Consider the following 21,342-nt stretch of genomic DNA (forward strand, 5'->3'; position numbering starts at 1 on the left):
TATACCAGGCATGTCCAATCTGGGGCCTGAGGCAGCTCGAACCTCTGCCAATGCCAACCCTCATTGCCCAGATACCTCTGTCCTGTTTGTGTTTTATTTCTCATCTGTTGGTTTGTCTGAAACTCATGGTTTGAAGGTTTGGGAACGGCTGTTTTTATTGGCATTGCCTCATTGATGGATGCATCCTAAACCGAGACTTGTTAGTGGCGCGAGACAGTTGCAAATTAATAGGGACGGGGAATTAATCTGTCTAATTGTCAGCAGAGATTTCATGGGTTGAACATGTGCAGCTATAGAACCAGATACGTCTCCAACACTGAAGGTCGCCATTCGGCCCATCGCGTCTGTGCTGGCCCTGTTAGAGCAATCCAAAACTAATCCCACTGCCCTGCTCCCTCCCCATAGCCCTGTATCAATCCCAAACTAATCCCACTGCCCTGCTCTCCCCATAGCCCTGTATCAATCCCAAACTAATCCCACTGCCCCACGCTCTCCCCATAGCCCTGTATCAATCCGAAACTATTCCCATTGGCCCGCTCCCTCCCCATAGCCCTGTATCAATCCCAAACTAATCCCACTGCCCCGCTCTCCCCATAGCCCTGTATCAATCCCAAACTAATCCCACTGCCCCGCTCTCCCCATAGCCCTGTATCAATCCCAAACTAATCCCACTGCCCCGCTCCCTCCCCATAGCCCTGTATCAATCCCAAACTAATCCCACTGCCCCACGCTCTCCCCATAGCCCTGTATCAATCCCAAACTAATCCCACTGCCCCGCTCTCCCCATAGCCCTGTATCAATCCCAAACTAATCCCACTGCCCCGCTCCCTCCCCATAGCCCTGTATCAATCCCAAACTAATCCCACTGCCCCGCTCTCTCCCCATAGCCCTGTATCAATCCCAAACTAATCCCACTGCCCCGCTCCCTCCCCATAGCCCTGTATCAATCCCAAACTAATCCCACTGCCCCACTCTCTCCCCATAGCCCTGTACCAATCCCAAACTAATCCCACTGCCCCACGCTCTCCCCATAGCCCTGTATCAATCCCAAACTAATCCCACTGCCCCACGCTCTCCCCATAGCCCTGTATCAATCCCAAACTAATCCCACTGCCCCGCGCTCTCCCCATAGCCCTGTATCAATCCCAAACTAATCCCACTGCCCCGCGCTCTCCCCATAGCCCTGTATCAATCCCAAACTAATCCCACTGCCCCACGCTCTCCCCATAGCCCTGTATCAATCCCAAACTAATCCCACTGCCCCGCTCTCTCCCCATAGCCCTGTATCAATCCGAAACTAATCCCACTGCCCCGCTCTCCCCATAGCCCTGTATCAATCCCAAACTAATCCCACTGCCCCGCTCTCTCCCCATAGCCCTGTATCAATCACAAACTAATCCCATTGCCCCGCGCTCTCCCCATAGCCCTGTATCAATCACAAACTAATCCCATTGCCCCGCTCTCTCCCCATAGCCCTGTATCAATCCCAAACTAAACCCACTGCCCCGCGCTCTCCCCATAGCCCAGTATCAATCCCAAACTAATCCCATTGCCCCGCTCTCCCCATAGCCCTGTATCAATCCCCAAACTAATCCCACTGCCTCGCTCTCTCACCATAGCCCTGTATTAATCCCCAAACTAATCCCACTGTCCCGCTCTCCCCATAGCCCTGTATCAATCCCCAAACTAATCCCACTGCCCCGCTCTCTCCCCATAGCCCTGTATCAATCCCAAACTAATCCCACTGCCCCGCTCTCTCCCCATAGCCCTGTATCAATCCCAAACTAATCCCACTGCCCCGCGCTCTCCCCATAGCCCTGTATCAATCCAAAACTAATCCCACTGCCTCGCTCTCCTCATAGCCCTGTATCAATCCCAAACTAATCCCACTGCCCCGCTCTCTCCCCATAGCCCTGTATCAATCCCAAACTAATCCCACTGCCCCGCTCTCTCCCCATAGCCCTGTATCAATCCCAAACTAATCCCACTGCCCTGCTCTCCCCATAGCCCTGTATCAATCCCAAACTAATCCCATTGCCCCGCGCTCTCCCCATAGCCCTGTATCAATCACAAACTAATCCCATTGCCCCGCTCTCTCCCCATAGCCCTGTATCAATCCCAAACTAAACCCACTGCCCCGCGCTCTCCCCATAGCCCAGTATCAATCCCAAACTAATCCCATTGCCCCACTCTCCCCATAGCCCTGTATCAATCCCCAAACTAATCCCACTGCCTCGCTCTCTCACCATAGCCCTGTATCAATCCCAAACTAATCCCACTGCCCCGCTCTCTCCCCATAGCCCTGTATCAATCCCAAACTAATCCCACTGCCCCGCGCTCTCCCCATAGCCCTGTATCAATCCAAAACTAATCCCACTGCCTCGCTCTCCTCATAGCCCTGTATCAATCCCAAACTAATCCCACTGCCCCGCTCTCTCCCCATAGCCCTGTATCAATCCCAAACTAATCCCACTGCCCCGCTCTCTCCCCATAGCCCTGTATCAATCCCAAACTAATCCCACTGCCCCGCGCTCTCCCCATAGCCCAGTAGCTGCCTCTGCCTCAAATATTTATCTAATTTTACCCTTAAACGATGCGATGGTCCCGCCCTCTAACCCCTCCCTGTGACCAAACACTCTGAGCTCCAACAACTCTCTGTGTAAAGCAATTGTTCCTGACTCCCCTCCTCACCCTCATTTGGTCAGATAATGAAACTGTCGGTGGATGATAGTTAGCAGGGATTGTGGCCTGGGAGTTGCTGTCTACACAAGCGATCAATGTGATCTTTCGATGTGCCGATGAAATAGATGAGAATAAGACGATTGCACTGGATGTGTCTGTGCATGGATGGGTTTTAGCTCGCTGACTGTCCAAGATTGTGATCCTCCCTGACTCCAGGCAGACGCGGTGTCTTCATTCAATCTATCCCACCATTCTGGAAAACAGAGAAATGTTTAAATCGATTGGTTTCTGCCCGCTTCGGTTTGATTCAAGAGGAGCTGATCTCAGCGGCCCATCCTGCGCTATATCTGTGTTCTACAAAGTGGGTTTACACACTCCATAGTTAACTCACACTCAGTCCTACCGATTCCACAGGAAGGATGTGATCGCACTCGAGAGGGTGCAGAGGAGATTTACCGGGATGTTGCCGGGACTGGGGGATTTTAGCTATGAGGAAAGATTGGATCGGCTGGGGTTGTTTCCAATGGAACAGAGGAGGCCGAGGGGAGACTTAATTGAGGTGTATAAAATTATGAGGGGCCTAGATAGAGTGGATAGGAAGGAGCTATTTCCCTTAGCAGAGAGGTCAATAACCAGGGGGCAGAGATTTAAAGTAATTGGTAGAAGGATTAGAGGGGAGTTGAGGAGAACTTTCTTCACCCAGAGGGTGGTGGGGGTCTGGAACTCACTGCCTGAAAGGGTGGGAGAGGCAGAAACCCTCATCACATTTAAAAAGTACTTGGATATGCTCTTGAAGTGCTGTAACCTACAGGGCTACGGACCAAGAGCTGGAAAGTGGGATTAGGCTGGAGAGCTCTTTGTCGGCCGCACAGACACGATGGGCCGAATGGCCTCCTTCTGTGCTGTAAAGTTCTATGATTGTGTGATTCCCCACCTGGTCCACTCATGTCCTTGAGGGAAGGGAACCTGCCGGCCTTACCTGGACTGGGCCTGCAGGTGACTCCAGTCCCACACTATTGGGTGACTGAGGTTGGGCAATAATTACTGGCCTGTCCATACCACCCATATCCCCGGAACAAACAACAATCAATTCCCAACACCCAATCCAACTGTTTCTCTCACTATATATCCCACTGCTTCCCAACATTTAATCCCGCTATTTTCTCACTATATATCCCACTATTACCCAATGCTCAATCCCATTTTCCCACCGTATATCCCACTCTTTCCCATCACTCAATCCTGCTGTTTTTCCCACTGATTTTCCCACTATTTCCCAGCTCTGTATTGGAGCAATACAGAGCGGGAGCGCCCCTGGTCCTCCCCCTGTCTCTGCTCGGCTGATCTCAGTTAGAATGCTATTATTGGCATCAGTACCTTTTGCCTGGAGGTGGGAAAATCATCCAGGGTTCCCGCTCCTGATCGGTATCCTGTGATCCCTGCTTGTACAGTGCACGGGAAGGGAGGGAGAGTGGGGGAGGGAGAGGGGGGAGGAGAGGGGGGAGGGAGAGGGGGGGAGGGAGGGGGGAGGGAGAGGGGGGGAGGGAGGGGGGGAGGGAGAGGGGAGGGAGAGGGGGGGAGGGAGAGGGGGGAGGGAGGGGGGAGGGAGAGGGGGGAGGGAGAGGGGGGAGGGAGGGGGGAGGGAGGGGGGAGGGAGAGGGGGGAGGGAGGGGGGGAGGGAGAGGGGGGGAGGGAGGGGGGGAGGGAGAGGGGGAGGGAGAGGGGGAGGGAGAGGGGGGGAGGGAGGGAGAGGGGGGAGGGAGGGGGGGGAGGGAGAGGGGGAGGGAGAGGGGGGGAGGGAGAGGGGGGAGGGAGAGGGGGGAGGGAGGGGGAGGGAGGGGGGGAGGGAGAGGGGGGAGGGAGAGGGGGGAGGGAGAGGGGTGTAGGGGTAGGGGAGGGGGAGGGAGGGAAGGGGAGGGTGGGGTTGGGGGAGGGGAGGGGGTGGGGGAGGGTGAAGGGGACAAGAAAGACATTTGGATGCAGTGGTTCGCACGATTAAACGGAACCTTCCGGATTTTCCTCCCAATCATTTAAATTTAAATTTACCGCCAAGAAAGCGAAACATCTGCCTCGGGGAAACCTCACCTGCAGCCCAACCGCTTCTCCTCTTCAATCCGATTGGTACAGCTTGCGATCTGTTGGTCCAACTGTTTCCTCAGAGTCACCGCCAGTTGCGGCAGGTTTGCTTCATGTGCTGGGGGCAAAGAATCAGAGAATCAGACAGCACAGAAGGAGGCCATTCGGCCATCGAGTCAGCGCCGGCTCTTTCGAAGAGCTCTCCAATTAGTCCCACTCCCCCGCTCTTTCCCCAGAGCCCTGCAAATTTCTCCCCTTAAAGTATTTATCCAATTCCCTTTTGAAGGCGACTATTGAACCTGCTTCCACTGCAGAGTGGGAATGGCAGCACCTTGGTTATGTTACTGGACCAGTAATCCTGAGGCCTGCCCTAATAATGATCCGGAGACATGAGATTAAATCCCACCACGGCAGCTGGGAAATTTAAATTCAGTTAAATAAATCTGGAATCAGTAATGTGACTATGAAACTACCGGATTGTTGTAAAACTCCTCTGGTTCACTAATGTCCTTTAGGGAAGGAAATCTGCTGCCTTTACCCGGTCTGGCCGGGTATATGTGACTCCAGACCCACAGCAATGTGGCTGACTCTTCCCTGCCCTCTGAAATGGCCCAGCGAGCCACTCGGTTGTTCAAAAGCAGTTAGGGATGGGCAATAAATGCCGGCCTTGCCAGCGACGCCCACATCCATGAATGAATGAAAAAAAAACCCTATCAGGCAGCGCATTCCAAATCCTAACAACTCGCTGCGTAAAAAAGTTTCCCCTCATGTCGCCTCTGGTTCTTTGGCCAATCACCTTAAATCTGTGCCCTCTGGTTACTGGCCCTTCAGCCATTGATTTAATACAGTTTATTATTTGCTCAGCTGTGAACCCCCAGCCTGTAATCCTTCCTCCTGTCTGTGAACCACAAGCCCCACGCGTGCTATCAGCCATGGCTCAGTGGGTCTCTCTCTCGCCTCTGAGCCAGAAGGTTGTGGGTTCGAGCCCCACTCCAGCAACTCGAGCACAGAATCCAGGCCGACACTCCCAGTGCAGTACTGAGGGAGCGCCGCACTGTCGGAGGGGCAGTACTGAGGGAGCGCCGCACTGTCGGAGGGGCAGTACGGAGGGAGCGCCGCACTGTCGGAGGGGCAGTACTGAGGGAGCGCCGCACTGTCGGAGGGGCAGTATTGAGGGAGTGCCGCACTGTCGGAGGGGCAGTACTGAGGGAGTGCCGCACTGTCGGAGGGGCAGTACTGAGGGAGTGTCGGAGGGTCAGTACTGAGGGAGTGCCGCACTGTCGGAGGGGCAGCACTGAGGGAGTGCCGCACTGTCGGAGGGAGTGCCGCACTATCGGAGGGACAGTACTGAGGGAGCACCGCACTGTCGGAGGGGCAGTACTGAGGGAGCGCCGCACTGTCAGAGGAGCAGTACTGAGGGAGCGCCGCACTGTCGGAGGAGCAGTACTGAGGGAGCGGTGCACGGTCGGAGGGGCAGTACTGAGGGAACGTCGCACTGTCGGAGGGGCAGTACTGAGGGAGCTCCGTACCTTTGGAGGGGCAGTACTGAGGGAGCTCCGCACCATCGGAGGGGCAGTACTGAGGGAGTGCCGCACCGTCGGAGGGGCAATACTGAGGGAGCGCCGCACTGTCAGAGGTGCAGTACTTGTCCGTCTTTCAGATGAGACGTTAAACCGAGGCCCCGCCTGCTCTCTCAGGTGGACGTAAAAGATCCCAAGGTCACTACTGCGAAGAAGAGCAGGGGGGAGTTCTCCCCGGTGTCCTGGGGCCAATATTTATCCCTCAACCAACAAAAAAGGCAGATTATCTGGTCATGATCACATTGCTGTTTGTGGGATCCTGCTGTGCGCACATTGGCTGCTGTGTTTTCTGCATTACAACAGTGACGACACTTCAACAGAGTACTTCATTGGCTGTGAAGCGCTTTGGGACATTGTGAATAGATGCTGTATAAAATACCTAAAGTGCACGCAGTACTACCAGATGTGGTCTTAGCGGAGCCAAATCCCTGGGATTGCATGTGCTGCCACTAGCTGCACATCCCCACATTCTGTTCGATCTTTTAAAACCTTTTTTATCTTTCTTCTCTACCCCCAGAGGGCTCAGACGTTGGGTATATCCAAGACTGAGATCGATAGATTTTTGGACTCTAGGGGAATCAAGGGATATGGGGATCGGGCGGGAAAGTGGAGTTGAGGCCGATGATCAGCCATGATCTTATTGAATGGCGGAGCAGGCTCGAGGGGCCGAACGGCCGACTCCTGCTCCTATTTTTCTGTTCTTATGTTAACCATTGTGCTGATGGTTTAAGTGATCTGTCCAATAAAACCCCAAGATATCTCTCCATTTAGTACCGAGTCCACACCAACCGCCCCTCTGATAAATCCCATAACCGGACATTTCCCTGTATCAATCCACACTGGCCATTTCCCCAACAACTTGTCAAGATCGTTTTGAATTTCTGCGCTTTGATTGTCAACATTTGCTCCCAGTTTCCGTGAGAGAAGCTTGAACCATCTTGACCAATTCGGGCCTCTTGCGCATCCCCGATTTCCATCGCTCCACCATTGGCGGCTGTGCCTTCAGCTGCCTGGGCCCCGAGCTCTGGAATTCCCTCCCTAAACCTCTCCGTCTCTCTCTCCTCCTTTAAGACGCTCCTTAAAACCTACCTCTTTGACCAAGCTTTTGGTCACCTGTCCTAATATCTTCTTAGAAACATAGAAGATAGGAGCAGGAGTAGGCCATTCGGCCCCTCGAGCCTGCTCCGCCATTCAATGCGATCATGGCTGATCATCCAAATTCAGTACCCGGTCCCTGCTTTCTCCCCATATCCCTTGATCCCTTTAGCCTTAAGAAATATATCTAACTCCTTCTTGAATATATTTAATGAATTGGCCTCAACTGCCTTCTGTGGTAGAGAATTCCACAGGTTCACCACTCTCTGGGTGAAGAAATTCCTCCTCATCTCTGTCCTAAATGGCCTACCCCTTATCTTTAGACTGTGACCCCTGGTTCTGGACTCCCCGACCATTGGGAACATCCTTCCTGCATCTAGTCTGTCTAGTCCTGTTAGAATTTTGTAAGTTTCAATGAGATCCCCTCTCATTCTTCTAAACTCCAGCGAGTACAAGCCCAATCGGCCCAATCTCTCCTCATCCTCCTTCTTACGAGGCTCAGTATCAAATTTGTTTGATAATCGCTCCTGTGAAGCGCCTTGGGACGTTTTACTACATTAAAGGTGCTATATAAATGCAAGTTGCTGTTGCGTTGCATGACTCGTGCAGGAACAACAGCTGAGCAGGACCTCAGCCAACATCCCAGTTCCCAGCAACAGTTCCCGGAGTGTGTCTGTGCTGTAAATTCAGTATAATTGCACTTGCAAATGTGCATCTGAAAACCACGTGTGTGTGTGTGCGCGTAAATACGTGTGAGTTCACACTGCGATTGAGTGCTCAGTGTTCAAGCACCTTACCATGCGATGTCTTGCTCTGCTCCTTCAGATACCGAATAGTAGCCTGAGCATTGGCGAGAGCCTCCTATTTGGATGCAAAGCAATTAAATTGTTACAATCGGACATGAGGAACCCTGGAGCCTGGTTTTAGAGTGGGACAGGAGTGGGCCCAGGGCCTGGTGTTAGAGCGGGCCCAGGGCCTGGTGTTGGAGTGGGACAGGAGTGGGCCCAGGGCCTGGTGTTAAGAGTGGGCCCAGGGCCTGGTGTTAGAGTGGGCCCAGGGCCTGGTGTTAGAGTGGGACAGGAGTGGGCCCAGGGCCTGGTGTTAAGAGTGGGACAGGAGTGGGCCCAGGGCCTGGTGTTAGAGTTGGACAGGAGTTGGCCCAGGGCCTGGTGTTAGAGTGGGACAGGAGTGGGCCCAGGGCCTTGTGTTAGAGTGGGACAGGAGTGGGCCCAGGGCCTGGTGTTAGAGTGGGCCCAGGGCCTGGTGTTAGAGTGGGACAGGAGTGGGCCCAGGGCCTGGTGTTAAGAGTGGGCCCAGGGCCTGGTGTTAGAGTGGGCCCAGGGCCTGGTGTTAAGAGTGGGACAGGAGTGGGCCCAGGGCCTGGTGTTAGAGTTGGACAGGAGTTGGCCCAGGGCCTGGTGTTAGAGTGGGACAGGAGTGGGCCCAGGGCCTTGTGTTAGAGTGGGACAGGAGTGGGCCCAGGGCCTGGTGTTAGAGTGGGACAGGAGTGGGCCCAGGGCCTGGTGTTCGAGTGGGCCCAGGGCCTGGTGTTGGAGTGGGACAGGAGTGGGCCCAGGGCCTGGTGTTAGAGTGGGACAGGAGTGGGCCCAGGGCCTGGTGTTCGAGTGGGCCCAGGGCCTGGTGTTGGAGTGGGACAGGAGTGGACCCAGGGCCTTGTGTTAGAGTGGGACAGGAGTGGGCCCAGTCAGACAGGATACTATAGCCAGGCCTCGGGGACTTGCCCATTGGATCCGAGAAGGCCCCACGAGCTGGAACTTGAACCTTCATCACCGTTAACATCTGAGTCTGCCTCAAGGTTCCCTCTTTCCCAACTACTGTAGAACTAAATCAACTCTCTCAGCCTTCCTTCACAACGTACATTCCCAATACCCAGAATCAGGCCCATTTGATGCCTCTATCCTCTCCCCAGGATTTATACAAATAATATTCTCTCTGTGAATCGGGGTCTGATCCAGGCCTTGTACATAAACAGTAGAACCTCTTCCTATTAGTAATGGTGTGTAAATGGCAAATTAATTTCAATATGGATAAGTGTGAGGTGGTACATTTTGGTAGGAGGAATAAGGTGGCCGCATAATGCTTGGATAATAAGTCTAAACGGAGTAGAGGAGCAGAGGGATCAGATACACAAATCACTGAAAGTAGCGACGCAGGTTAATAAGGCCATTAAAAAGCAAACCAAGCACTGGGCTTCATTTCCAGAGAGACTGAATTGAAAAGCGGAGAAGTTCTGTTAAACTTGTATCGAGCCTTGGTTAGACAACACTTGGAGCGCTGTGCACAGTTCTGGTCTCCATATTACAGAAAGAATATAGAAAGTGCAAAAAAGATTCACAAGGATGATACCAGAACTGAGAGGTTATAACTGTATCAGGAAAGACTGAACAGGCGGGGGCTCTTTTCTCTAGAAGAGAGAAGACTGAGGGGTGACCTGATAGAGGGCTTTAAGATCATGAAAGGGTTCGATAGGGTAGATGTAGAGAAGATGTTTCCACTTGTGGGGGAGACCAGAACTGGGGGGCCATCAATATAAGATAGTCACCGATAAATCCAATGGGGAATTCAGGAGAAACTTCTTCACCCAGAGAGCGGTGAGAATGTGGAACTCACTACCACAGGGAGTGGTTGAGGCGAATAACATAGATGCATTTAAGGGGAAGCTGGATAAACACATGAGGGAGAAAGGAATAGAAGGATATGGTGATGGGGTGAGATGAAGTAGGGTGGGAGGAGGCTGGTGTGGAGCATGAACACCGTCATGGAGCAGTCGGGCCGAATGGCCTGTTTCTGTGCTGCGGTATTTTATGGTAAGTGTCCCTCTGCTTCAAGCAGAACAGGAACTGCCTTGTCTGTGCGTCAGGGAGAAGGTCGCAGGTTAATTAAACAGCCGTTGCCAAGAGGAAGGAGGAAGCTTTCAGACTGGGCGCCAGATCACAGACACAGCCTCAATGACAGCAAACGTCGGCTATGATCCCTCAATATCCAGGAGTGAGAAAGGGATGAAAGGTTTGGAATCCCTCCTGGCGACGGCAAGCTAGATAATCAGACACTGGCGTTCCATTATATAAATAAATATAATCTTTGATGAGGGGAGCTGGAATAGAATGGGGTGAGGCCTTTGTCACAGTGAAACCCCAAAGGGGTTTGGTCTTCATTGCAGGACAGTTAGTGTCAGCCGTGACTCAGTGGGTAGCACTCTCTCACCTCGGAGTCAGAAGGTTCAAGGCCCCACCCCATGAGAATTGAGCCCCATAATCCAGGTTGACACTCCAGTGCAGTACTGAGGGAGCGCCGCACTGTCGGAGGGGCCATATTTCGGATGAGACGTTAAACCGAGGCCCCGTCTGCCCTCTCAGGTGGACGTGAAAGATCCCACGGCCACTATTTCGAAGAAGAGCAGGGGAGTTCTCCCTGGTGTCCTGGGGCCAATATTTATCCCTCAATCAACATCACAAAAAACAAATGATCTGGCCATTATCACATTGCTGGTTGTGGGAGCTTGCTGTGTGCAAATTGGCTGCCGCATTTCCTACATTACAACAGTGACTGCACTTCATTGGCTGTAAAGCGATTTGGGACGTCCTGAGGTTGTGAAAGGCGCTATAGAAATGCAAGTCCTTTCCTTTCAAACTGTGGCAAGAAATATATTGAACTCCGTTATCAAGGAAGCGATTGAGGAGCGTTCAGTGGGAGTCCAACCAATAATAAGCCAAGCCAACGGGACTTTATGCAAAGAAAATTATGTTTAACAAAGTTATTGGGATGTGCTTCTCCCCTGTAGCTTCCCCCTTCCTCTCCTGAAGGTGCTGCCACGTGCTGGGGTCTGGCTCCAAAGGCCGTGGTCTCACCCAGGTGACCTCACCCCACGGGCCTTGCCTTTGGTGAGGTTTAATCCCCACACTGAAATATTGTTCCAATTAAGGAAAACTAATGATAAGGTTGGACAGGGTAGATTTGGAGAGAATGTTTCCACTTGTGGGAGAATCCAAAACTGGGGGGGGGGGGGCACGAGTACAAGATAGTTGCTAATAAATCCTCATCCCTCGCCCAAGTGTCTGTGCTTCGAAGGTGAGTCTAGACAGTGAACATCAGCTCATTTGAGCATAAGGGCCTTCACTGCCGAGCCCATGCTCACCCTGAAGTGGGGCTTTAGAGCTCTACTATGATTTAAGGGTTAAGAATGGGTCTCGGGAACTAAATGAGCTAATAAGTCTTTTTGCAGAAGTACGCCTTTTGCAGAAGTAAGCTGTCTTAAGTTGCTGAACTGACAGTTGAGATAACGCTAAGAATGACATGTTGATTTTGCAGTAGTGTTAGAATGATTAACTGCGGCAAGCTGTGTAACTTGGAGATGATTGCAACTAGTACATTGAACCACAAGAGGCCTAGAGGGGCAGATAAACAACAATGGGTCAGGAGTCTTCTTCTTAGAAGAATGTACAATGTTGGTGAAACCACACCCAGCATAAGCGCAATGCCATAGTTGCGGTGATAATGGTCATATGCTTTTCCGGTAATGAAGGCGGTATCTTGATGTCACGCATTGGTAGGCGCCGTTAATGTAAGCCCTGCTTTATTTTATATAACCAATCAGTAAATTGGAGAAAGTGCAAAAAAGATTCACAAGGATGATACCAGAACTGAAAGGTTATAACTGTATCAGGAAAGATTGAACAGGCTGGGGCTCTTTTCTCTAGAATGGAGAAGGCTGAGGGGTGACCTGATCGAGGTCTTTAAAATTATAAAAGGGTTCGATAGGGTAGACGCAGAGAAGATGTTTCCACTTGTGGGGGAGACCAGAACTAGGGGCCATCAATATAAGACAGTCACTAATAAATCCAATTGGGAATTCAGGAGAAACTTCTTTCCCCAGAGAGTGGTGAGAATGTGGAACTCGCTATCACAGGGAGTGGTTGAGGCAAATAGCGTCGATGCATTTAAGGGGAAGCTGGATAAACACATGAGGGAGAAAGGAATAGAAGGATATGGTGATGGGGTGAGATGAAGAGGGGTGGGAGGAGGCTCGAGTGGAGCATAAGCCCAATCAAGTTGCTAAGATGGATCATGCACGAGGCTAATCATGCACCTATATTTTGTATAAAAGACTGCTTAAAACTTTGTATCATCGGAGAGAAGTCTGGCTAGACCAATAGCAGGTTGTCTCCCCACCGGTGCGAATAAAGACTGCCTGAATCTTTGAATGCAGACCTGGTGTCGAGTGTTTATCTGAGGAAGGATGTTCTTGCCATGGAGGGAGTGCAGTGAAGATTCACCAGGCTGATACCTGGGATGGCAGGAATGACGTATGAGGAGAGATTGGGTCGATTGGGCTTGTACTCGCTGGAGTTTAGAAGAATGAGGGGGATCTCATTGAAACTTATAAAATTCTAACAGGCCTGGACAGACTAGATGCAGGAAGGATGTTCCCGATGGCGGGGAGTCCAGAACCAGGGGTCACAGTCTAAGGATAAGGGGTAAGCCATTTAGGACAGAGATGAGGAGGAATTTCTTCACCCAGAGAGTGGTGAACCTGTGGAATTCTCTACCACAGAAGGCAGTAGAGGCCAATTCATTAAATATATTCAAGAAGGAGTTAGATATATTTCTTACGGCTAAAGGGATCAAGGGATATGGGGAGAAAGCAGGGACAGGGTACTGAATTTGGATGATCAGCCATGATCTCATTGAATGGCGGAGCAGGCTCGAGGGGCCGAATGGCCGACTCCTGCTCCTATCTTCTATGTTTCTATGTTTCAAAAACTCCACTTCAGCCCTGACTCGACGCCCACAGATGAGCACTTTACGGCAGGGGTCAGTCACTGTAATGATTAGGAGTCGGATCCCTGGCTGTGTGTATTCTCCTTCCTAACCCATAGACACTGAAGCCAATTGAAGGTCCCCCATGTTGCTGCCCTCTCTGAAAAGAAACATCTCAGCACAGGCCATGAAATCATAGATCCATAGAAGCTTAAGCACAGGAGGAGGCCATTCGGCCCGTCGTGCCTGTGCCGGCTCTTTGAACGAGCTCTCCAATTTAGTCCCATTCCCCCCTGCTCTTTCCCCACAGAGCCCTCTTCAAATACATGTCCAATTGCATTTTGCAAGTTCCTATTGAATCTGACGCCACCACCCCTTCAGGCAGCGCGTTCCAAATCTCAACAACCCTCGGTGTGAGAAAAAAATTCTCCTCATGTCCTCCTGTGGTTAATGACCCTGGGGATTGAACCTGGGGAGTTATTCCTGGTCAATTTGGGTTCAGGCTCTCGCTGAGTTTAATCAGCCAAGGCACCGACCGGGTGGCGCACACTCACTTTTTCAGTGCTGCAGAAAGGTGATGACGTTTTGATGGGTCCCGGGTTGATGAAGTACTTGGGTTGCTGGTTTCTGGTGGCCGTGGTCGCCAGCTGATTCCTCAAGTTATTCCGCTCCTCCAGGAGCTGCACCTTCTCAGCCAAGAACTTCTCCTCGTGCTCCTGCAGCGCGGACTCTTTTCTCTTGAGTTGGTTTAATTGGGCTGCAGCATCTCGCTTGCATTCCTCGTTCATCTTTTCCAAGGTCCCTATCCTCGAGTTTCGTTCGTTGTTGTCCTGCCACATTCCTTTGATCGTTGCGTCGAAGTGAGCTAACTTCTGCTGGATCGCTTGCTGAAAGGTTGAGGACAGCGGCGTGCAGTTGGCTCGAATTTGCTCGATTCGCCTGCTCAGACTGGGGTCAGAGCGCCCTAGCCCCTCAGTGAGCAGTCTGAAACCGGCTTCGTAATTTGCTCTGGTCGCGTCCATCGTCTTCTGGAAGTCCTTGCTCATGGATGTGCAGTTCTCTCGGAGATCTTCGAGCTGTTTGAGCAGCACCCTTTTCTGACTCTTCAGTTTTGTTTCTTCCAACATGTGTTTCGCCTCCTTGAGCTCGTTCTCGGCCTTGACGTCTGCGAGCTTCTTTTGGACGATTGAGTAGTTTGTTTGCAAGGTCGCGAAGGTCACCATTTTCCAGTTGGGGTCTGAAGCTGTGAAAGATGTGGAGACACCGTTAACATTTTCTACCTGTTATTTTTTTTTCCCCCAAAGCAATTTCAAACCCAACTGTTTGCCAGTAAACATTGCTGCACTGCAGTGCATGGCGGCTGCATGCTGCACTGCAGTGCATGGTGGCTGCATGCTGCACTGCACTGCATGGTGGGTGCATGCTGCACTGCCATGCATGGTGGCTGCATGCTGCACTGCAGTGCATGGTGGCTGCATGCTGCACTGCATGGTGGGTGCATGCTGCACTGCACTGCATGGTGGCTGCATGCTGCACTGCACTGCATGGTGGGTGCATGCTGCACTGCACTGCACGGCGGGCACACGATTGTCATCCAATTTGCAACGTACATGTGGGCAGCACAAAATGTGACTAAGTGAGGTCCTCTAGGAACGAAGGAACAGGAGGAGGCCATTCTGCCCCTCGAGCCTGTTCTGCCATTCAATTAGATCACAGATGATCTGTATCTTAACTCCATCTACCCGCCTTGGTTCCGTAACCCTTAATACCTTTACCCAACAAAAATCGATCAATCTCAGTTTTGAAAATTGACCCCCCAGCCTCAACAGCTTTTTGGGGGAGAGAGTTCCAGATTTCCACCGCCCTTTGTGTGAAGAAGTGCTTCCTGACATCACCCCTGAACGGCCTGGCACTTGGTCACAGCTAACTGAGTTTTTACGTTCTAGTATAGTTCAGTGACTTACCATCAAAACAGGTGAAGGGAGGAAGACATTTCAGTCTGTTGGTGGTGTTTGGCAAAGCATTCTGTCAGTGGAAAGAAACCAGCGTTATTATCTCTCAACTCTCAATAATTTCAACCCATGTTGTTCCTCCTCTGGAGTTTAGAAGAATCAGAGGTGATCGCATTGAAACATACAAGACTCTGAGGGGGATTGACAGGGTAGATGCTGAGAGGCTGTTTCCCCCTGGCTGGAGAGTCTAGAACCAGGGGTCACAGTCTCAGGATAAGGGGTCAGTCATTTAGGACTGAGATGAGGAGGAGTTTCTTCACTCAGAGGGCGGTGAATCTTTGGAATTCTCTGCCCCAGAGGGCTGTGGATGCTCAGTCGTTGAGTATATTCAAGGCTGAGATCGATAGATTTTTGGACTCGAGGGGAGTCAAGGGATATGGGGCTCGGGCGGGAAAGTGGAGTTGAGGTGGAAGATCAGCCATGATCTTATTGAATGGCGGAGCAGGCTCGAGGGGCCGAATGGCCGACTCCTGCTCCTAATTCTTACGTTCTTATGTTCCTCCATCTAACCCACCCTTCAGGTTAAAGGGGGAAGAGACTAAATCATCGGAGGCTCTTGCCCCGACAGAGACACTGCAGGCCAAACCTCCGAAAAGCACCACCAATGAGGGAAGAGGAGGCAATTCAGGCGGTCGGATGTTGCCAAGACTGGGCTTTAAATGACCATGGCTTGTGGGAAAAAGGAAAGACTGAGGCGGGAAAGTGAGATCCTGGGAAAGAATGACTTCGAGTAGGAAACAGCAGGATGAGCATTGTGTTCAACAAAAACAACAACTTGTATTTATCCAGCACTGTTAACGTAGGAAAACATCCCGAGGCGCTTCACCGGAGCGATTATCAAACAAAATTTGACACCGAGCCACATAAAGAGATATTAGGACAGGAAAGAGGTCGGTTTTAAGGAGCGTTTTAAAGGAGGAGAGAGAGGCAGAGAGGTTTAGGGAGGGAATTCCAGAGCTTAGGGCCCAGGCAGCTGAAGGCACGGCCGCCAATGGGGGAGCGAAGGGAGTGGGGGATGCGCAAGAGGCCAGAGTTAGAGGAGTGCAGAGAGCTCGGAGGGTCGTAGGGCTGGAGGAGGTTACAGAGATAGGGATAAAATAAAACAATTTTTTTTATTAGTTATGTCCATTTAATATCCAACCCCCACCTAATTTCCCCCCTCCTTTCCTGAAGGTACAGACTCATTGCTGGAGTGACACCTTTCACAGGGCGCTGGACCCACTCCATTGACTCACTCAAGCTTCCGAGTCTGACACCCACACATCAGCACTTCCTATCGGATCGCCCTGGATTGCCGACCGGAGCAGAATCCCAGCATGGCACGGCCTCATGCTGCTTGTCCCGCATCCAGTCCCGCATCAGCTGCAATTTTATCCCATTAAATATTGGAAAGACCAAAAGGCGTTGTCTTCGATCCCCGCCACGAACTCTGTTGCCTCGCCACCGACTCTATCCCCCTCCCCAGGTCACTGTCTCAGGTTGAACCAAACTGTTTGTAACCTTGGTGACTCTGAGCTGAGCTTCTGACCCCAAATTGTCTTCATCACCAAGACCGCCTACACCCACCTCCCTAACACCGGCCATCTCCGCCCTTGCCTCAGCTCATCCGCTGCTGAAACCCTCATCCACGCCTTTGTTACCTCCAGACTCGACGATTCCAACGCACTCCTGGCTGGCCTCCCACATTCCACCCTCCGTAAACTTCAGCTCATCCAAAACTCTGCTGCCCCGTAATTCACACCAAGTCCTGTTCATCCATCACCCCCTGTGCTCACTAATCTACACTGGCTCCCGGTCCGGCAATGCTTAGATTTTAAAATTCTCATCCTTGTTTTCAAATCCCTCCATGGCCTTGCCCCTCCCTATCTCTGTAAACTCCTCCAGCCCAACAACCCTCCGAGATCTCTGCGCTCCTTCAATTCTGGCCTCTTGCGCATCCCCCACTTCCATCGCTCCACCATTGGCGGCCGTGCCTTCAGCTGCCTGGGCCCCGAGCTCTGGAATTCCCTCCCTAAACCTCTCCGCCTCTCTCTCCTCCTTTAAGACGTTCCTTAAAACCGACCTCTTTGACCAAGCGTTTGGTCACCTGTCCTGATATCTCCTTATGTGGCTCGGTGTCAAATTTTGTTTGATAATCGCTCCTGTGAAGCGCCTTGGGACATTTTACTACATTAAAGGCGCTATATAAATGCAAGTTTTGCTGTCGGTGTTGTTGTACGTTTCAGTATCATCCCAAAGGTTAAAGAAAGAAAGTATTTGCATTTATGTAGCGTCTTTCATGACCTTAGGACATCCCAAAGTGTTTTACACGCAACAAAGTACTTTTTTTGAAGTGTAGTTGGCTCATGACTAAGGTCAGAGCATGTGGAGTCAGGGGCAAGGACTGATAGGCCAATTTGCACACAGTAAGCTGATAAATGACCAGATTATCTGTTTTTAGTGATGTTAGTTGAGGGATAAATATTGGCCCCAGGACACCGGGGAGAACTCCCCTGCTTTTCGTTGAAAAAGTGGCCGTGGGATCTTTTACGTCCGCCTGAGAGGGCAGACGGGGCCTCGGTTTAACGTCTCATCCGACAGACGGCAACGCCGACAGTGCAGCGCTCCCTCAGTACTGCCCCTCCGACACTGCGGCGCTCCCTCAGTACTGCCCCTCCGACACTGCGGCGCTCCCTCAGTACTGCCCCTCCGACACTGCGGCGCTCCCTCAGTACTGCCCCTCCGACACTGCGGCGCTCCCTCAGTACTGCCCCTCCGACACTGCGGCGCTCCCTCAGTACTGCCCCTCCGACACTGCGGCGCTCCCTCAGTACTGCCCCTCCGACACTGCGGCGCTCCCTCAGTACTGCCCCTCCGACACTGCGGCGCTCCCTCAGTACTGCCCCTCCGACACTGCGGCGCTCCCTCAGTACTGCCCCTCCGACACTGCGGCGCTCCCTCAGTACTGCCCCTCCGACACTGCGGCGCTCCCTCAGTACTGCCCCTCCGACAGTGCGGCGCTCCCTCAGTACTGCCCCTCCGACACTGCGGCGCACCCTCAGTACTGCCCCTCCGACACTGCGGCGCTCCCTCAGTACTGCCCCTCCGACACTGCGGCGCTCCCTCAGTACTGCCCCTCCGACACTGCGGCGCTCCCTCAGTACTGCCCCTCCGACAGTGCAGCACTCCCTCAGTACTGGCCCTCCGACAGTGCAGCACTCCCTCAGTACTGCCCCTCCGACACTGCGGCGCTCCCTCAGTACTGCCCCTCCGACAGTGCAGCACTCCCTCAGTACTGGCCCTCCGACAGTGCAGCACTCCCTCAGTACTGCCCCTCCGACAGTGCGGCGCTCCCTCAGTACTGCCCCTCCGACAGTGCGGCACTCCCTCAGTACTGGCCCTCCGACAGTGCAGCACTCCCTCAGTACTGGCCCTCCGACAGTGCAGCACTCCCTCAGTACTGCCCCTCCGACAGTGCAGCACTCCCTCAGTACTGCACTGGACTACGCGCTCAAGTCTCTGGAGTGGGACTCGAACCCAAGACCAGCTGACTCCAGGGGCCACTGACCCACGGCTGACACCCAACAGGTTGCAACGAGAACGCGACGCAGTCAGGACTTGTTAAAGAGAAAGACTTGCCACTTTGGAGATGCAATTCTGTAGAGTCCTGCTGAGCACCATCAGTTGGATTGATAGGTTGCCGCTCCGGTACTGCCAAGCCTTCAGATCCCGCTTCTGGCTGCCCACGATCCCGTGCAGTTTGTTAATGTCGCTGATGAACTTGATGGATTGGTTCTGCGTGGTCTCCAAGTGATTCTGCTGGCTGCTGTGATTTTTCCCGTAGGTCATGAAGAGGACCAGCCCCATGATTATCAGCAACTGGATGATGCTGGTGGACAGCAGAAAGTATTGGACATAAGAACTACAGCTCCTGGATTGCGCCCTCTCGTAGTTCTTGCCATTGTAGCCCAGATTCCTCATTGCGTAGCTGTTGTGGTCCATCTCCAGACAACTGGCACTGCCGAGCTCCTTTATCTGACCTTCAGCAGCAATTTAGTGCAGGAAGGGCGGGGGCAAACCGGCCACGCACAACTCCACTCCTGCCCGGACACAATTTGCCAACCGTGTCCCCATCTCAAGGGAGAGACTGCAAATAAATCATCCGGCATAATGAATAAACACTCTTTGTCTGTTTGTTTTATCTGCCTCTCAAGTTCCTTCCTGCAAGCCATGTGTTCGAGGAGCCAGCGATCAACAAATCTCCACTTCCACCACCGCTGCACAGGAAAATCATCATTCAAAAATATAATCTGACGGTTGTTTAGCTTCGCTCCTGGGTGTGGAGCTAGCTCCCTGACACCGAGGGGAAATGGACATAATTCCTCAAGGATGCAACTGCTTGATGGAACTAAAGGAACCACTGATAGCAGATTGTCGTATGTGTGAGAGTGTGGGGTAAATCAGAGAGTGTTACAGTGAGGGGTGTGTGTATATCAGAGAGTGTTACAGTGAGGGGTGTGGGGTATATCAGTGTTACAGTGAGGGGTGTGGGGTATATCTGAGTGTTACAGTGAGGGGTGTGGGGTATATCAGAGAGTGTTACAGTGAGGGGTGGGGTATATCAGAGAGTGTTACAGTGAAGGGTGTGGGGTATATCAGAGTGTTACAGTGAGGGGTGTGGGGTATATCAGTGTTACAGTGAGGGGTGTGTGTATATCAGAGAGTGTTACAGTGAGGGGTGTGGGGTATATCAGTGTTACAGTGAGGGGTGTGGGGTATATCAGTGTTACAGTGAGGGGTGTGGGGTATATCAGTGTTACAGTGAGGGGTGTTGGTTATATCAGTGTTACAGTGAGGGGTGTGGGGTATATCAGTGTTACAGTGAGGGGTATGGGGTATATCAGAGTGTTACAGTGAGGGTGTGGGGTATATCAGTGTTACAGTGAGGGGTGTGGGGTATATCAGAGTGTTACAGTGAGGGGTGTGGGGTATATCAGAGTGTTACAGTGAGGGGTGTGGGGTATATCAGAGTGTTACAGTGAGGGGTGTGGGGTATATCAGTGTTACAGTGAGGGGTGTGGGGTATATCAGTGTTACAATGAGGGGTGTGGGGTATATCAGTGTTAAAGTGAGGGGTGTGGGGTATATCAGAGTGTTACAGTGAGGGGTGTGGGGTTAATCAGAGTGTTACAGTGAGGGGTGTGGGGTATATCAGTGTTACAGTGAGAGGTGTGGGGTATATCAGAGTGTTACAGTGAGGGGTGTGGGGTATATCAGAGTGTTACAGTGAGGGGTGTGGGCATATCAGAGAGTGTTACAGTGAGGGGTGTGGGGTATATCAGAGTGTTACAGTGAGGGGTGTGGGGTATATCAGTGTTACAGTGAGGGGTGTGGGGTATATCAGTGTTACGGTGAGGGGTGTGGGATATATCAGAGTGTTACAGTGAGGGGTGTGGGGTATATCAGAGTGTTACAGTGAGGGGTGTGGGGTATATCAGAGTGTTACAGTGAGGGGTGTGGGTGTGGGGTATATCAGAGTGTTACAGTGAGGGGTGTGGGTATATCAGAGAGTGTTACAGTGAGGGGTGTGGGGTATATGAGTGTTACAGTGAGGGGTGCGGGGTATATCAGAGTGTTACAGTAAGTGGTGTGGGGTGAATTTGGATTTTTTAAAATCTGGAAATAAAAAGCTGGGATCAGTAACGGTGACCATGAATCTGTCGGATTGTTGTAAAAACCCAACGGGTTCACTGATGTCCTTTAGGGGAAGAAACATAGAAACATAGAAGATAGGAGCAGGAGTAGGCCATTCGGCCCCTCGAGCCTGCTCCGCCATTCAATGCGATCATGGCTGATCATCCAAATTCAGTACCCGGTCCCTGCTTTTTCCCCATACCCCTTGATCCCTTTAGCCTTGAGAAATATATCCAACTCCTTCTTGAATATATTTAATGAATTGGCCTCTACTGCCTTCTGTGGTAGAGAATTCCACAGGTTCACCACTCTCTGGGTGAAGAAATTCCTCCTCATCTCTGTCCTAAATGGCTTACCCCTTATCCTTAGACTGTGACCCCTGGTTCTGGACTCCCCGACCATCGGGAACATCCTTCCAGCATCTAGTCTGTCTAGTCCTGTTAGAA

The 21,342-nt window shown here is 52.0% G+C and overlaps 1 protein-coding gene across 2 annotated transcripts; it reads right to left on the minus strand.

The window, feature by feature from the left end:
• Positions 1-1,006: 1,006 nt before the first annotated feature.
• LOC147107994 (uncharacterized) lies at positions 1,007-19,385 on the minus strand. 2 transcript variants are annotated; one of them, XM_086004378.1, is made up of 6 exons: positions 18,842-19,373; positions 15,176-15,236; positions 13,766-14,454; positions 8,231-8,294; positions 4,768-4,876; positions 1,008-2,935 (listed from the first exon to the last, which is right to left on the minus strand). In XM_086004378.1, the coding sequence occupies exons 1-6, from the start codon at positions 19,202-19,204 to the stop codon at positions 2,923-2,925; spliced, it is 1,299 nt and encodes a 432-aa protein (XP_085860504.1). In that variant the 5' UTR covers positions 19,205-19,373; the 3' UTR covers positions 1,008-2,922. The 2 variants fall into 2 exon arrangements, 1 of the variants encoding a protein (XP_085860504.1); XR_015080506.1 differs by lacking the exon at positions 8,231-8,294 and having other exon boundaries at positions 1,007-2,935; positions 18,842-19,385.
• Positions 19,386-21,342: the final 1,957 nt, after the last annotated feature.

Source organism: Somniosus microcephalus, chromosome 13 (genome assembly GCF_052327205.1).
Source record: "Somniosus microcephalus isolate GS21.2 chromosome 13, FLI_Smic_1.0, whole genome shotgun sequence".
Taxonomy (NCBI): Eukaryota; Metazoa; Chordata; class Chondrichthyes; order Squaliformes; family Somniosidae; genus Somniosus; species Somniosus microcephalus.